This window comes from Hylaeus volcanicus, unplaced genomic scaffold, assembly GCF_026283585.1.
Source record: "Hylaeus volcanicus isolate JK05 unplaced genomic scaffold, UHH_iyHylVolc1.0_haploid 12186, whole genome shotgun sequence".
Classification (NCBI taxonomy): domain Eukaryota; kingdom Metazoa; phylum Arthropoda; class Insecta; order Hymenoptera; family Colletidae; genus Hylaeus; species Hylaeus volcanicus.
Genome location: NW_026533136.1, coordinates 95878 through 114297, shown reverse-complemented (window position 1 = coordinate 114297; position 18420 = coordinate 95878). Strand labels below are relative to the sequence as shown.

The window sequence follows — 18420 nt, the reverse complement described above, 5'->3', positions numbered from 1 at the left end:
GATCATTTCGAGTGATTTGAAGCGAGACTCCAATACTTTTTTTCGCCGAAAGCGGCAATCCATCGGTTCACAGATCGCACTCACCACTCATTTTGCCATTAAGAAATGAAAATACCGACCTCCGCAATCTTTATCAGAACTTTGCGGAAGCAACTTCAATCGATCCCTGATGTTTTTGCGATGAAAATGAACCTACACATGACATAATTTGGACAATAATTAACGAAATTGCATGAAAAATCTGATTGTATAATTGAAAAGTACTTTCGTTGATAATAGTCTGATTTACGCGATTTGAGATACAATGGCTTTAAAAAAAAGGGGGATACTATATTAAAACGTCATAACTCAGAGAGTCTTCAACCGATCTTCGGGAAACTTCGTGAGGTTTAGTTTTGAAGTGTCCTTTGGGTGTGTGCAAAGTTGCATTGACGAGGGTTGATGAGAAAGGGTTAATTCACCCCCCCCCCCCTAAAGGGGTAATGCAGAAAAACGGCACTTCAGAAGGGTCCAGGGGTGACGGAAAGGGGTGAAAAATAAAAAAAACCTTTGAGGCGACTCTGTTTGATGCCCCCTACAAAATGCACCCCTTGCAATCGCTCTCGGACGTTGACATGGAGTTACTCGTTCACCCCACAGACGGGTCTGAAGACGGGAGGTGGGTTTTCCAAAAAAACGACATTTTCATATTTTAATGCTATTCACGAGGGGAAAAGACATCAAAACTGTGTCACTCCAATGCCTTGGACCGTACCACATGTGTTCCACGCAACGAAACATCGTTCCAACCCTTACACTTACACCTCTAACTTTAGGCCACCACTGCTCAGCTTAGGGGGCAGTCTTCGAAACGGGATCTGTTGGGCTTTCATTCTTAACGTATAGAGAACAAACATGGTGAATTTCATCGCTCTTTGATGTCTGGAAGTCCTCCCTTACGAAGGGTGTTGAAAAGTCGCGAGCTGTTCCACCCCCTCAAGGGGTAGCTATGAGGAGCACGGCATGAGTGATGGCATTTCCTGGATCAGGGGAGTCCAGAGAATGCATCGAGTCCAAAATCGGGACTGTCATCCAAAAATTGTGGATTTTAGGGGGGGTGGGGGGTTGTGAGGGGTGGGTTTGTCCGAGAGCGATTTCAAGGGTTGCATTTTTTAGGGGGCATCAAACAGAGTCGCCTCAAAGGGTTTTTTGATTTTTTCATCCCTTTCCGTCACCCCTGGACCCTTCTGAGGTGCCGTTTTTCTGCATTATCTCTTTAAGGGGGGGGGGTGAATTAACCCTTTTTCATCAACCCTCGTCAATGCAACTTTGCACACACCCAAAGGACACTTCAAAACTAAACCTCACGAAGTTTTCCGAAGATCGGTTGAAAACTCTCTGAGTTATGACGTTTTAATATAGTGTACCATTTCTTTTGAAGGCCAGTGTATCATTTTAACTGGGATAAAATAATTTTTGAAAAAAAATATAACCGACTTCAAAAAAATATCAAAATTGCACTAAAAAGTATGAAATAATTTTTATTTCTTTTATATTAAATAGTATTGAATAATATTTTAAATTTCTATTTCCTTTATATTAAATTATGTTAAATAACCTTTTCGTAGTCGTCGCAAAATTAAAAATTACTTAAATTCAGAACTACCAAATTTGGTTTAACTTTGTGTCGGTGGAACAAAACTTATGCCCTTAAATTATTGCTATCATCATATCTATGTACTTTAGACATCATATACATTAATATTATTCAATATCGCCACCTACATCAAATACTATCCCAACCTACTAAGAGATTATTTTCATAGAGAGAATATATTCATTATTAACCGACTTCGAAAAGGAGGAGGTTACTCAATTCGACACGTATATATATATACGCGCTAGGCGGCAGCATCACATCCTTCGATGCACGTCGAGTCACTTGTTCGCGTACAAGCGCGGCCGCCAGCGCGTAGCCTTCGCTACCGCGGCCGCTCGAACGGTCTACGGGCGCTCTGATTGGTCGGGGTTTTCTCTTAATATCTTCTTAACGAAGCCCCATCCGACATTTTTGCAAAGGAAATTGTTGTTTAGAATCGGCTCAGCTACCCCCCATTTCCGGCTCCTCCGACTTTTGGGACACCCTGTATATATATGTTTTTTTTTTTTGTTAAATGTCTGTTCACCGATTACGCCGACATGGCTTGACCAATCGGAATGAATCCTGTTGCATCTTGTAGAGCATATCTTCGAGGTGGTCCCATTACCAAAAAATTTTGGAATTTCTCATTTTTTACCCGTTTTTTTAGCAAAAAACCGAAAAATTTGGTATTGCTTCTTATTCCGTAACGAATTGACCAATCGGATTGATTCTTCTTGCATTTGGTGGGGCTTCGTTGCCTCTTAAAAGCTTAAAAAGACATTTGACCTATTTCCATTTGTTACCACTTTATTGCACTTTTTATCGAAAATTGTACTATTTCACGTACGTTCCGACTGAATTCGATGAAATCGATGAAACCCAGTACATTTTGCTGCCGGTCTCGTTTTCGTGCTGATCACTTTGCAAAAAATGATTTTTCTTTTTGTTTATAATTATTGTTATTGCAAAATTTCTATTTTTCTCATATTGTTTATAATTATTGTTATTGGAAAATTCCTAATTCTTTCTTATTGTTTATTACCCGGGGTGGGGTCTTCCACATGCTGTATCAGGTTATCTTGGTGGTCTGACTTACAAACAGACAAACAAACAAAGAACTTATAAACAATATGTAAACTATAAATATTTAAACATGAAAAATAGCGATTCAGGTTCAGGGATGCTTTCCCCGTAATTCCATTTGGTACATATTTTATGTTGTAATTACTTAATAATATTACCGTGCTTGTAATGAATCGCTGGTGAATTGAATGTGGGCGTTCTCAATATCTCGATGATTAAGAGTAAAGTGTACTTCAGTTGTTTCCAAGTGTTTCGTTCGCTGGGAGATGTTTTGGAGTGTTTCTCTGTATTAACAAGTGCCGCCTTAGTCTTTCCATTTCCGCTAATGCTTTTTCGTCGTGCGGTTTATTCAGTACTTTATTTATTGCTAAATCAGATAAAGCTAGATCATGTAAATTTTTAACACGACTAAGAGCAACGTACATTTGACCTTTAGCAAAATTCTTTTTGCCCAGATCGATTACAGCTTTATCTAACGTTGTCCCTTATAATTTGTGAACCGTTACTGCCCAGCTTAGTATAAGTGGTAACATCCTGCGTCTCCGTAACCTCTTGTTGCTGGAAACGTTGCGGTCACTGGGGAGATTGGAATGTATCCGTCGATATCTTTGAACCTGTTACCAATGGATTTGTCGTCAAATTCTATAAGTACAGAGTTCGGCAATTCTCCCTGTTCCAGCTGATCTCGCCGAAGTGCCGGCCATATAAATTTCTTTGTTAGTCTCATTGCGCCATTTATCAAACCATCAGAAACGGATATATTTCGTCGTAGCATGATTCGCGATCCCTCGGCTAACAATATTGTATGTAAAAGTCCGCCACAGTTATTTACATTTGCAGGTATGACACCTTGTGGTGGTCTTTTTCCATAAGTAGCTGCCTCGCGAGATTCGTCTATTGAATCGATGACATACATTCGACGTGATTTTGCTAATTTATCAGACATTTTGGTGTTATATTCATCCACTAATTTTATGGTTGGGAATATTCTTACAGCTGCTCCATCCTCAAATTTTCCGGTTAAGGGAACTCTTCTTCGTTCGCATAACATCTCTACTTGAGACATTGTCACTAATCTTTAAAATAGCGTACCATATCTTTAAAAGAGCGGGATTATAATTATTCACCATTATTTCGTTCGCAATTCGTTTCAGTACGCAGAAACGTCCGTTGTTGGCAAGTGTGTCGTCAGGATCTAGGCACATTGTTCGTTCGCTTATCGGTCTGGGAAAACCAAATCGACACGAACGATTATTTCGATCTTTGTAACAAGTATTAGTGTGTTTATGAATTTGGACTTTCTCAACTATGTTACTTACATTTTGTTCCGCGGTTTCTATTGAGCACGATACAACATTCTCGATAACATTGACCCCTTCGTTGGTTAGGAAATCCGGTATGTTTGCACACCAAATAAGCAAGTGCAAATGCGGGCTCCCTCTATTTTGAAATTCGATTCTATATCAATAATCGAAAACAACGCCGCCTAGACATTGGGTCCCCTTTATATACTGCATTAATGCGTTAACGCGTACCGTATATTGTCTTGCTACAACTACTGGGTATCTTTGAACTAATTTCAATCGATCTGTGAATGTGAGGTTTCCAGCCTCCTCGGAGGAACGGCCTTCCGATATTAGGAACGCTTTCAACATATCTGGCCAATTCGTTGCAGGAAAATGTAGCATATCATGTCGGTGGTCCAAGACCGCACCATGGCGATTAGCTCGGAACAGCATCGTCTCCAATATGATGCCGAACCTCATATGTTTCTCATGATTAGGTAAATATTATCTATTAGTCTAGTTGGAGTGTGTTCCCCTTGGCGCATTCTACATGATACCGAGACGCTAGCTTTTGCGCGGTAATATTCAATAACAGATAGTGCAAAGAACAAGTAATCTGTTCGTTGAAATCGTCTGTCGTTGCTCAGAATGCGTGCTTGGAAGTAATCCAGTGGTGTTATTGGGATATCGCGATACTCTCCGAACCCATTACCCAATACCATTTGCTATTTCATACTATAAATATTGTTATTGTTGCATGAAGCCTAATGCTTAAATATTGACACTGAAAAGTGTGAAATAAACAAATTTTTTGGAAAAAAATATAACCGACTTCGAAAAACATTAAAACTTCAGTGAAAAGTATGAAATAATTTCTAGTTCAGTTTTGTGAATATTCAACAGCTCTATACATGCAATTGCTAAAAGTTTGACAAAACGCAGTGAAAAGTATGAAATAATTTCTAATTTGTTTATATTACATATTATTCAATAATATATTACCTTTCTATTTCCTTTATATTAAATTATCTTAAATAATCTTTTCGTACTCGGCGCAAAATTAAAAATTACTTACATTAAAAGTTACGAAATTTGGTTTGACTTCTGTCGGCGGGACAAAACTTATGCCCTTAAATTATTGCTATTATCATATCTACTTTAGACATCATATACATTAGCACTTTTCTCTATCGGCGTCTCCACCAAAAACTATTCCAAATCTACGCAGACAGTACTTTCACGTAGACATTTATTGTCTGGCTGAGCGTTCCATAGGACAGTACCTATGGAACGCTCGTATAGCAGTACCTAGGCTACACGGTCATACCTGCACCCGCACGAAGGTGATGGGTTTCTAAAACGACAAATAGGCGCCTAATAACTGATTATTAGTACCAGTGACCACTGGTAGGGTTTCTTATTCTAACGAACCCTCACACCGCCGACCAGGAAAGAGAATGGAAAGATAAGCCCTGTCCATTATTAAATTTCATCTAGGCAAGTACTTCGAAACAACGTAAAACTCTAGTCATGAGCAATTGTAGAGAGTTTTGCTTTTGGGTCCTCTTTTCCTGGGGAAGTCTATTACCATCAACAAGCCCAGGGGACCGACCTGGACTTTCACGTAGACAGTATACATGTATACATTAAAAGCATTCAACCTTCATTGCCGCCATCACCCAAAACTAACTCAAGCAGGAATTAAATATTTTTAATTTTGCGCCGACTACGAAATAATTTAATATAAAGGAAATAGAAAGGTAATATATTATTGAATAATATGTAATATAAACGAACTAGAAATTATTTCATTATTTCGCTGTGTTTGTCAAACTTTTAGCAATTGCATGTATAGAGCTGTTGAATATTCACAAAACTGAACTAGAAATTATTTCATACTTTTCACTGAAGTTTTAATGTTTTTCGAAGTCGGTTATATTTCTTTTTCCACAAATTATTTTATTTCGCTCTTTTTAGTGGCAATCTATAATCAATACGTTTTATGCTATAACAATAGTTATGCGCAATATACAAGGTGTCCCCAAAATGTTGGAGCTCCTTGAAAGCGGTGGTTGAGGGGGGGGGGGGGGGGTGATTCGGAATAACTTTTTTCTTAGCAAAAATGTTGTCTGAGGCTTCGCGAAGGAGATATTAACAGAAAACCCCGACCAATCAGAGTGTGAATATGCTAGTGGAACGCCTGCGGTAGCGTAGGCTACGCGCTAGGCGGCCGCAGACGCTCCACCGGCATACTCGCGCTCTGATTGGTCGGGGGTTTCTGTCAATATCTCCTTAACGAAGCCTCGAATAACATTTTCGCTAAGAAAAAATGGTTTCAAATCACCCCCCGAAACACCCCATTCAAGGACATCCAACATTTTTGGGACACCCTGTATAGTTGCAAAGGGGATTATCGGGAATACATGTACAACTAAATATGAAAGGATTTATTGCGTTTGGTAAATTCCTTGTCGAGCTACACCAGGGCATAGCAATTTTACACCAACAATGGTTTTAAACAATGAAAGTGTCCATAAATTTTTGGAAATGGGAACACCACGAATTCATCTATCATGAAATGCGGAAGGCTCCATCGCAATCAGTTAATTCCTTGCAGCGTTTCATCAAAGAATACGAATTTTGCAATAACAATTATTATAAACATTAAGAAATTCATAACTTTTCTAAATGGGAACATTATTAAATCATCTGACATTATATGTGGAAGGTTTCATCACGTTCGGTAATTTCCTTACCGAGTTACATCAAAGAATAGGAACTTTGCAATAACAATAGTAATAATAAAAAAAAAACTGATTACAATTGTGAAACAATCTACTTTCTTTCGAAATCGGTTACAAAATTCAGAAACGTTGGTTGCAAATGGGATCATCGAAAAAAACTGTTTGGTAGCAAAATATAAGAGAGTTTCATTGATGTTAGGCCAAACATACGTGAAATAGTATTTTTTTGCGATAAAAGTGATTTAAAGGGGTAAAAAATAAACCAAGGTCAAATATTTTTTATGCCACCAAGTGGAAGTGACATTGTACCAGATGCAAGAAGTTTCAATCCGATTGGTCTATCGGTGTCGGAGTAAGAAGCAGTACAAAATTTTTCGGTTTTTTGCAAAAAAAAAAACGGGTAAAAAATGAGAAATCTCAAAATGTCTTGATAATGAGACCACCCCGGAAACATGCTCTACAAGATGCAACAGGTTTCATACCGATTGGTCAAGCCATCTCGGCGTAATCGAGTAACATACAAAAAAAAAAAAAAATACATGTCGAATTGAGTAACCTCCTCCTTTTCGAAGTCGGTTAAAAAACACCAAGAATCGAATGCCATCACGTTCACGTTGATACGATGAAGAATAAAAATATCCTTATTAAGTGGTGTTTGATATCATTTTTGCGACAATCTGATGAAAAATATAAACATTTTACTTACAGCAATACATCATTTTACGATTGACTTCCCGTATCTTTTGTTCTCCGCTGAGCGCCTACCTGGGTTCGCTCAAGGGTCTGGGGTCGAACGGGCGATCGACTCGTCAATTTTTCATAAAATCGAATTCTTTTATTTTTTTATCGTAACAACGCGAACGTGATTGGATTCTTGGTGTTCTCTCGATTAAAATGATATCACGCATAGTGTAAATCGGACTATTTTTAACGAAGGTACTTTTCAATTATGCAATCAGATTTTTCATGTAACTTCGTTAATTATTGTTCAAATTATGTCATATGTGGTTTAATTTTCATTGCAAAAACATCAGGAATCGATTGAAATTGCTTTTGCAAAGCTCTGATAAAAATTGCGGAGGTTGGTATATTCATTTCTTAATGGCAAAACTGGTCGTGTCCTTACGATCTGTCGTATCCCTTTGTCGACCGCCTGCGGCGGCGAGAGCGATGATAATGCCTTTTTAGGATTCTGTGCTCGTTTGGTGAATAAGCAGTTCGCGGTGGCAGTTCGCTGGGTCCTTCAGACTCTCCTGTTCGAGGAGTTGACACTTTCACGTGGAGATTAAGCGTGTTCGCCGCCCGAACTTACACAAATGGAAAGTCGACTTAAGGCTCATTGTGACGGCAAAAGAATCGAATCCATGGAATCTTCCTCACAGATAGAGGTGATCTTGAAAGAGAATCAGGGTAAAGGTTGTAGAAGTCAAAAGGACCCATGAGATGATTTGAGTTTTATCTCTGGGTCAATTTTAGGGATCATTTTAAGACCAACTTGATTTTGTCGCATAGAAATCTTATTGATGACGTCGGATTCTTTCCGCAATCGGACCTAGACGATCGAAAAAGCGACTTGAATGAGTCTGTCTGAAATATATCTGTTACTTTTTGAAAGCTCTGTATATATGCAAAGAATAGCCTTAGGTATCTTGGCGTGAACGGAAAGAAAAATAAATTAAACTCTGTACTTACGATGTTCACATATACAATATTTGTATACCCAGAGAAACAGGGGAATGAAGGGTAATTTATTCTATCGCATACTTACAGTTTTCAAAATCAGTTTAATTATGGTTTTGAAAACGATCGCTAGGAATAACAGTTTTCTTTACGAAATGTCTACGTACTGTAAAACAATGTTCATAAAACTAAAAATGTTACGGATTACAATTGAAACATTTTGAAAATTATTTCTTTTTAGTCACGTATGCCATTAGCATTAGACGATCCTCGATGGTCTTTTTTGCCATCAAAAGATGCCAGCGAGAGGGAAGAATACTCGTCGTGCGAAAGTTCAGATTCTGAAACCGAAGAAGCAACAGCAGACCTTTCATCTATAGTGGAACCTCCAGCAGGAAAGTGGTATCATGTTTCGGACTCTAGGTACGTATTTTTTCTTGCTTTTATTAATAGACGACAGTACTCTTATCATTAAGAGCAAAATTAGGTTCCAAGTTACATGAAATGGACGAAAATTTGTCATACATTGTGTTCTGTACAGAGAGAAATGCTTGTGTCAGGAAAATCAGCTGTATTTTTTTTTGTACCCCGTCAGTTGTTCATTGAAACGATAGAACAAAATAGGGTTAAACTTTACTTTAGGGCACCAAAAATGATGAACTTTTTTTGTACCATTTAGTAGTTTTTGATGCCCAGATTACGAAAATGTAAGTTAAAATGTTAGGAATCGAACAGTTAAAAAGATACGCGTGTGTAAAGTTGAGGGTTTTTGACGTATGTAGCTGTTTAATCCGACGCCATATTGCTTTTGACCGTGTGTTTGGTGGGTAATTAGGTCGGTAATGCCACTCTGTTGTAAACAGACGATCATAGATGGCGTGAATATTTGCGTATGTGCGTCTTTATTTAAGAGATAAGGTAGATTACAAACCTTGTTACAGTACTGAGTGATTCGTTGTCTTTGTCACCTCACCTAATATTCTACCTACCATTCCATCCCTTATCTCTCATTCTTCCATTCCTAGGAGATTGTTCTTGTTTACTGAATTCACTCTAATCCTTCCGTACCTTTCTTACTTATTTTTCCTTATTGTTCATCCTTTTTACTCGCATACTTCCATACCGTTCCTTCTTGGCTTCTACCTATCGCTCCATCCCTTATTTACTTTGACTCTCTCATCCTTCCATACTTGTTAAATACATTTTTGTTTTCTTTCTAACTCTCTCATTCTTCCACTCCAAGGAGATTTTTACATTTATACCCTAGGTCTTTTACTCGTTCTTTCCCATTTCCTATCGCATTGGAAATTCTCACATTCTTCCATACTTTCATTATTCTTGTGTTTTTATAAAAAAAAATTTTGCACTTGTTTACGCGTTTGTACATTTCCTTTTCGTTACATGTATTTTATCTTGAACATTTGCGTATTTGCGTCTTTATTTAAAGTGACTAAGGAACAATATCTACATCCTTTTCGCACTATTTTGTGATGTGCCATTTTTTACAGTTCTTTCGTCTTATCTTATCTGTCTCTCTCGCTCTCATCCTTCCGTTCCTCTTCCTACCATTCTTCGAACTTTGCCACTCATTCTTCCATGCTCTAACTTTGTTAGACTTTATTTATTCTTTTACATTTATTTCTTTTTACCGTTTAACACTCATCCTTCCATTCTTTTTTACTCTCGCATTCTTCCACGCCTGACTTTTTCTTATTTACATTTTATACATTTTTTACATTTTTATTTTTATTTTTAACACTCATCCATCCGTTCTGTAATTTATTCAGACGCATGACCTCGTACATTCACATTCGGTTCTTCTTCCATACTTACTTTTCTTTTATTTGCGTTACAACAAATTTTCTTTTCTTTTCTTTTATTTGCAACTTCTCTCGTACCTACCCTCACTCGCACACACGCACGCTTGGGAGGGGGATGCTGGGTTTCTTATTATACTTAACTCTAATATATAAGATAGATGATATATTAATACTTTTAAATTTTTGCAAGTCGAGGCTGCAATTATTAATACTCAGTCAGACTTTTTTTTTCTTTTTACTCTATACTGTATATGAATATCTACGCAAAAATAGAATATATAAAAATATTACATATCTCTGTTTATCACGCTTTTCCTTGTACATTTATCACATATTAATTTCTCTTTCTTTTTTTTCCTTTTAGGAACATTAACTTTGGTATCTCTTTGCTTTTTGTACTTTGCTCATATACCTTGCGCTACTCCGTAACTCTGTATTCGCATTAATTAACGACAATAAAAAACTATATATCAAAAATATAAATACTTTTTCTTATATTTTACACGTATATATGTTTCCTATTTCTAACTACTTGCACCTGTGTTTCGTCATTGCCGTTTTTTATTATTGTCCCGGCCTGTCCCTATCGAGAGCAACGCGGTAGTTTTTTAAACTATATTTTATCTATCACAGTTTAACTTTTACCTATCGTCCTTGTCTCTTTACGGTGCTTGTCCGTTTTTCAGTCTCGTAACGTAACGTTTTATATTCTTTTCCCTATCTCTTTTAGGAATTGATCGATTGTCTTAAGTACTTTAACTTTGTTCAGTCTTATAAGTGCTAACGCGGATTTACCGACTTTATCTATCTCTGGTCCTAATCTCTCCCATACTTTGATTCTTTCGAAGTTATAGAATCCACAATCGAACAACACGTGATCGATGTCTTCCTCGTCTTGTCCACAATCGCACGTTGGTTCTTCTATTATATTCTTCCTAGCCAGCGAAGCTTTCAGATTGTAGTGATTACATCTCAGTCTCGATATGGTCCTTATCGTGTCTCTGTTTAGTTTCTCTCTAAACTTCTGAAACCAAGACTTGTATCTTGATCTTTTATGATCCGGGCCTATCGCGTTCATCAACAACGTTCCTTTTTCTTTACCTATGTCTAACATTCTCTCTTTGAACTTGTCCCAGAATTCCTGTCTCAGATCCGTCAGTATTTTCTTGGCCGGAACTTTGAAACGTATATCTGGTACTTTGACGTATATCTGGTTCGTTGTCCGCTCATTCGTTCCCTTCTATTCCAACGTGTTCCGGGATCCATCCTATCACAATTTTTCCAGGTCTTATTTCTCTTCCGAGTTTCCAGGTCTCTACTATCCATGGGTTCTCTCTCGATTCTTTGTATTTTGTCTCCACGTTTTTCAGGGCTTCTATGGCCGACATCGAATCTGTCAGGATTATACAGTTCTTCCATCTTCTGTCTTCTAGGTATTTCCTTAAGGCTATGTTGATTCCTATTAGTTCCGTCGAGAATATCGTAAACTTGTTAGATACTGCTAAACCTTCCATTTCGATTATGTCGTTCTTGTACGTTACAATCCCTATACCGTTGGCTGGTCTTCCAGGGATCTTACTACCGTCTGTAAATAAAACTATTGTATCATTCTGCACTTCGTGTGTAAATTTAAAGAAATCTATCGTTCTGTTTGTCGGTATCTGTTTGTTTTCCAGTAATCTACCTGTTTCTGTATCGTACAATATTCCGCTTTCTCTCGGTTGCTGTTGCTCGATGTTAAAAAACCATCTTCAGTGTTCTATTCTCTCCTTCGTTAAATCTCTTTTGTATATCAAGTCCTTGTATTTGTACGTTTTTTTTTAATGCTTCCTCTGATATGTTGTTCGTTATGTTAACGTTTTCTTTTCTAAAACCATCCTGTGAAAATCCATTTCTCATCTGTATTTCCTCGAATATTTTCAACGTGGGGTTTTGCGACATGCCTTTTTCCATTTGAGACATCCAATATTTACACGCTTTTACTCTATCCTTATACCCTATCCATCCAGCTTCGGAATACATAACACTCAATGGCGTCGAAATCCTGTATCCCATCGCCGTTCTTATTGCCTTGGACTCGAGTCTTCTTGGAGCCCTTGTTGTTTCTTTGCGTTCATATACACGGCTGCTCCGTATTCCATCACCGATGTTACTAATGCTCTTGCCATCGTGAGCGGCTTGATTCTGTTTGATTCCCTTTTCACCGTGACACAAGTAGTTTATAATGACCAGCCTTTTCCTTACTTTACCCATTATTTCTTGATAATGTTCGTTGAATGTCAATTTGTTGTCTATTGCTATACCTAAAAATTTTGCTGATTTTACTATTTCCATTGGCACTAATTCGTCTTTCAATCTTACCATGATATTGTTTCATTCTGATTGTCGTCCAAAAAATATCGTCTTTATTTTTTCAGTCGAGAGATCGAGTTTTCTTTCACTTAGGAAATCTCCCAGCTGCGAGATACCCTCTTCGATCCTTATAGCTGTTTGTTCGACGTTCTTTCCTGGACTGTTCTTTCACCAGGACTTCCTGTTCTTGTTGTGATTTTGTTCGATCTTTTTTCGGTTATTTCTAAGTCGATTCGTCTCGTTATCCAACTGTTTGATCCTGATTTTAGCTGTTTTTTTCCCTGTGATGTAGTTAATGGATTTCGTTATTGTATATCTCCACAAGTTGTATTTCTCGTCGATTTCTTTGATTAATCTTAATTCGTCTAAAAACTTACTTTTTACGCTCTCTAATCGGTCCCTAAATTCCTTCCAATTTACCTCGTTTTTGTCTCTGTTCAGTCTGTTGCTAATCCTTGTTCTTGTACCGTCCCTGTTCAGTCCAATATCGTCGTTTGTGTAGATTTGAAAATTTAAAATTTGATGGTCAGACCCTAAACACATATTGGATTCAGTATATTTTATGCAACTGGTTAAATGTGGACGCGATATTATCAAATCAAATCTATATTTGACGCTGTCGTACCTGTACTCTGTCTCGTTATTGTATCCGTGTTATGTACTATGAGATTCCAGTTTTCTAATTCCTTCTCTAAGGCTTTTCCCGATTGATCTGAATAACTACAATTCCAGTTGTTATGTTTAGCGTTAAAGTCGCCTATTATTATGGTTTCGTCCGTCATGTTGATGTCGTTGAAAAAATTTGTCCAGTCCCTTTTGCTAGAGTATTTGTTTGGATTTCTATAAAACAAGATTATTGGAAATAACGTTATATTGTTTGAGTCAAGTATTTTGAAATGTATATATTCCATTTCGTTTGGAATAAATTTGTCTTGTATGAAGTTAATGTTTAATGAATCTCTGTATATTACAACCATTCCTGTCCCTGGTGTTCCGTGATATTTTTTCCTTTCCGTAATTGGTATGTCGTTATGCCTGGTTATATATCCTTTTATGTTTTTTATCGGAAATTCGTTGAGCCACGTTTCTATATACAGGGTGTCCCAAAAGTCGGGGAGGAGCCGGAAATGGGGGGTAGCTGAGACGATTCTGAACAACAATTTCCTTTGCAAAAATCTCGGATGGGGCTTCGTTAAGGAGATATTAAGCGAAAATCCCGACCAATCAGAGCGCGCGTAGACCGTTCGAGCGGCCGCGGTAGCGAAGGCTACGCGCTGGCGGCTGCGCTTGTACGCGAACAAGTGACTAGACGTGCATCGAAGGACATTGACGCTGCCGCCTAGCGCGTAGCCTTCGCTACCGCGGCCGCTCGAACGGTCTACGCGCGCTCTGAGTGGTCGGGGTTTTCTCTTAATATCTCCTTAATGAAGCCCCATCCGACATTTTTGCAAAGGAAATTGTTGTTCAGAATCGTCTCAGCTACCCCCCATTTCCGGCTCCTCCCCGACTTTTGGGACACCCTGTATATATGTATCCATATCTGTCTATATATCTATCTATATATATCCATCCATCTATAATATTCAGAAGATCGTTGCTTTTCTTTAATAAACTATGCGCGTTCCATAGACCTACGTTTACATGATTCGACATCCTCTATACTTGTTAAACGTAACTTGTATTATATGTTTGCACCTTTGGTATTTCTATTTTTCTTTTGATTATTCGAATTTCTATCTAAAACTGTGTTTTTATTGTCTACTTTTGATTTTCCCTATACTATTTTTTCCCTTTTTATTATTTCCTATCTAGTATTGATCACCAAAGTCAAAATCAAACAATATCACAAATATAAATTCTATTTTCACTAATCTTTCAGTCTATACTTTGTAACTTTAACTATTTTTTCCTTTTTCTTTATTTATATAGTCTCTATAGTCTTTCTGAGTCTAAATAAATCAAACTCGACTTACCCTGACTCGTTCGCAGCTTCTTCCCAGGTCGTTCCTCCGTCTGGGTACTCATCCTCTTTTTGGGTGCTCTCCAAAGACTACTCCTCGATACATGCACGTATATCCCTCTGTGATTGCATCTCCAAGTCTTCCTCTACATTGACTATTATTACGCTAGCGTTTTCTGTCACGCCTTGCTCTTCTTCCAGTACTATTTTATCATCACCTGTCACTTTTTCTTCAATAACCTCTTCTTGTGTTTTCAGAGTAATTACAGCTTCTGTCGTTGCTGCTGCCTCATTGACCTGGGTACCCTCCCAGTCTTCCTCCAACATCTGTATATCTTGCATTGTACATACTGTGTTCGGCATCTCCCCTTGGATCTGGAATCTTAGGGCTTTTTCTTCTTCTTCTGCCTGTTTTACAGTCGATGCTCTTCCTTCGAATCTTCTTATGTACTTTAGCCCTTCGTTGTTCTCTTTTCTTGTCCTGTTGTAGGTCCTTCCGTATTTAAACATATCTTTTCCTTTTTCTTGCTTTGAGAAATTAAATCTCTCACTTTCTCTTGTGAGAGCTGATGAATATTTTGGCAGATTCTGCCTGTCGTTCTCCGGACCTTTGTCAGTTCTCATCTGTCTATGTTCCTTTCTAATCCTCCAATAGTCCTTGTCTTCTTTATCTATCCTCTTTGGGTGTAGGATTCTTCTGTTTCTGTTAATTTTTTCTATTAAAAAATCCTTTATTTTACATTCCCTTATCCAGTCTAAAAGTGGCTGAATGTTTTGTTCGGTTGTATTCGTTTTTTTCCAGTCATTGGTTGACGGCTCCTTCGTTTTTTTTGAGAATGTACTGTATCCCTAGTTCTTTTCAGAAAGGTCTCTGTAATAAGCTTCCTGGGGATAAGGGTCACCCTCTGGTTCCTCGGAAACATCCCATCTGTTTTTCTTTCTTATGTTTCGCATTTTCTCTTTATTCTCCTCTTCTCTCCTCTTCCAGAAGGAGTTTTTTATGTTACACTCCCTATCTTCCCATCTTTCCATTTCTTCTTTACTCCATCAGTAATTCCATCAGTAGTAACGATGAGTCGATGTAATCGAACCCTCCTTCCACCCCCAACCTTTTCTTCATCCTTTCGATTGACTTGATACCCTGTCTGAGTACCGCCGCCTCCTCTAACTCTTTGGGCGAAAACTCCCAGTCTCTTATCACTCCCCAGCGCTCGGTGGTTCTTTTGGGAATTCTTAATGCCATATCGGGTATTCCCCTCCTTTCTAGTCTGTTAAAAATTTCCCTCCCTGCTAGCGGAAATTTGAGATTCACTTCAGCGATTCTTTCCTGTTATTCACCATTTTAATACATTTGATATTATTGTACTCACTCTTTAATGCTCTGAAGATCCTCAGGTAATTTACCATTGTGCTTTTTGACGCCTTATTGAAATCCAGTGCTATTTCAAAAAAATTCAGGAAATCCTTTGGGTCGTTTTCCTCGTTTTCTATTATCCCTTCACTGGTTTTTCCTTCTTTTTCACACAAATACCCCTGTTTTGTTGGGTCTTTGTTCCAACCGCCCACGTGTTGCTGCACGTGTCTGGATTTACCTATATTGTTTAAAAAAATTTTAATGTGCGTTCCCGCGTCTTTTTTTTGGACATTTGCACCGATCCGTATTCCTTTACAAATTTTTTTTACATTTTCTTCCTTACTTTACTACTTATATTCTATACTCTATCTTATTTTTTTTTTATAAAAGCACTACGAAAATACAACGAATTTATACTTTACATATGCGTTTTTCTTATCTTTCTATATCACTTCGTTTTGCCTGATATCACAATATAAATTGATACTTTACGTACCATACTGTTAACAAATTCTTACAGTGTATGTAATACTTTTCCATTCTATTTTCCGTTCTTATTGTCTAAATTTACATACTTCCATTCATGCATGCATACATACATACTTATATACTTGCTGCGTGTTTGCAATCTTTTAACAATTTGTTATACGCAGATTAACTTTCTTTCCTTACAACCTTTACACCTTACAATTTATATTCTTTTCTCTTCTTTTTTTACATAAAAATTCTCGCGTGAAATAGTCCTATACCTATCTTACATTTACGGTAAATCCTTTCTTTGTACTATCTTTTTATATCCTAAAATGACTCAATTATTTGCTAATAAAAGTCTGTCTCCTAGCACGTCACTACTGTCTAACAGACTACACTAACGATCAAAACTTAGCGGACAAATTTTTAAACGGTTCAAACATATGGAAGTTCTTAATCGATTGGAATTAAACTCCGTGAGGAGTAGTTTTGTAGTGTCCTTTATCGGGTCTCTCGTGAATATTTCGTTCCTCTTTTCCCATACTTCGTAGAATGCTTCTTCCGATAAGTTGGGGCGATATTTACTCTCTGTCCCCTTCTCTTCCTACATATATTTGGGTTTTCTATCTTTAGTTTTCCAAACAATGTAAGTGTGGGGTTACTTTTCTTACCTTTCTCCCATTGTTTAATCCAGTATCTATTTGCCAATAATTTGGCTCTGTTTTTAGTTCCTATCCATCCCGTCTCTGTGCATATCACGTTCAGTGGAGTTGTCATCATGTATCCCATTGCCGCCCTTAGAGCGGCCGTTTCCTGTTTCCTTACTCTTTCCAGCATTTGTTCTTGTCTTTTATTGTTAAGATAGATTGTGATTCCATATTCCATTATTGAAGATATTAACGCTCACATTATACGCTCATATTAACAACATTAGTGCATATCCTTGCTTAATTCCTTTGTTACCGCGACACATATATCTCATTATGTTGAGTCTTTTTTGTATCTTAAGACTAACTTCCTTAAATTGCGCTTTGAAATCCAGTCTGTTGTCAATGTGCAGCCCTAAAAATTTAGCAGAGTTACTTATTTCAATTTCCATGGTTTCGTTACCATTATTGATCTTTATGTTTGGTACCTCTGGTTGTTTACTGAAGAATATAACTTTTGTTTTCTCTTCTGATATTTTCAGATGGACTTTGTCCAGGAAAGTTACCACCTTAGCAATTCCCTCTTCTAAATTATTTTGCGTTTCAGTTATTTTTTCCCCTTAGATAGCAATGCTATATCGTTAGCATATTGTATGATCTTGGTACCGTTAACTTTCTTGCTTATATCTGCCATGTATAGATTGAAAAGGATAGGGCTTAATATGGAGCCTTGCGGGACCCCTATTTTCCATGGGATATACATCTCTACACCGTTTTGAGTTTTGACTCTTACCCTTCTGTTCCTTAACCATGTTTATATCCATTGCCTTATCCTTTCCGGGCATTTTTGTTCTCTTAATTTTTCCATCAATGCGTCCAGGTTGACATTGTCGTAAGCTCCTTTTACATCGACGAATGCTGTTGCGGATATTTCCTTTTTCCGGGAGTTGGCTTTTATACCCGTCACCAGATGATTTAAATTGTCCACTGTTGATCTCTTTTTTCTAAAACCTGCCTGGGAGTCATCTATTATATTGTTGTTTTCTGCCCACAAAGTAAGTCTCATGTTAATAATTTTTTCCATAATCTTACCTCCGCACGACGTCAGCGTTATCGGCCTTAGGGCCGCCTTTCCTGGTTTATTTATAAGATGTATCCTCCCTATTTTCCAGTCCTCTGGGATCTTTAATTTCCTCCAGCTTTCCTTTATAATCTCGCATAGCATTTTCTTCATGAACAACGGAAGCTCGCTGATGAGCCCGTAGTCAATTTTGTCGTTTCCAGAGGCCGGTCTTCTGTTCCCTTGACTGTTAATGGCCATTAGTACCTCAATATTTTCTATTTTTTCGTTCATTATTGCACATTTTACCCTTTTACTTTTAACGTAGTCGTAATTTCTATC

At 37.6% G+C, this 18420-nt stretch overlaps 3 protein-coding genes across 11 annotated transcripts in view; 1 reads left to right on the top strand and 2 right to left on the bottom strand.

The window, feature by feature from the left end:
• LOC128882793 (ubiquitin carboxyl-terminal hydrolase 45) overlaps positions 1–18420 on the top strand; it is a 186791-nt gene that overhangs the window by 160205 nt on the left and 8166 nt on the right. For all 9 annotated transcript variants that reach the window (XM_054134544.1, XM_054134541.1, XM_054134540.1 and 6 more), the window contains one exon: positions 8656–8837. In XM_054134544.1, the coding sequence (XP_053990519.1) occupies positions 8656–8837 (182 nt within the window). The remainder of the gene's footprint in view (positions 1–8655; positions 8838–18420) is intronic.
• LOC128882796 (uncharacterized) lies at positions 9167–13269 on the bottom strand. Its single transcript, XM_054134549.1, has 2 exons — positions 12596–13269; positions 9167–12537 (listed from the first exon to the last, which is right to left on the bottom strand). Exons 1-2 carry the CDS (start codon positions 12609–12611, stop codon positions 11972–11974), a joined length of 582 nt encoding a protein of 193 aa, XP_053990524.1. The 5' UTR covers positions 12612–13269; the 3' UTR covers positions 9167–11971.
• On the bottom strand, positions 13319–15391 carry LOC128882798 (uncharacterized). The gene is made up of 2 exons (XM_054134551.1): positions 14560–15391; positions 13319–13426 (listed from the first exon to the last, which is right to left on the bottom strand). Exon 1 carries the CDS (start codon positions 15168–15170, stop codon positions 14637–14639), a length of 534 nt encoding a protein of 177 aa, XP_053990526.1. The 5' UTR covers positions 15171–15391; the 3' UTR covers positions 13319–13426; positions 14560–14636.

Bases quoted from the DNA above. Each gene is read 5' to 3' on its own strand.
- LOC128882798 (XM_054134551.1), bottom strand. From the start codon at position 15,170: ATGAGAACTGACAAAGGTCCGGAGAACGACAGGCAGAATCTGCCAAAA.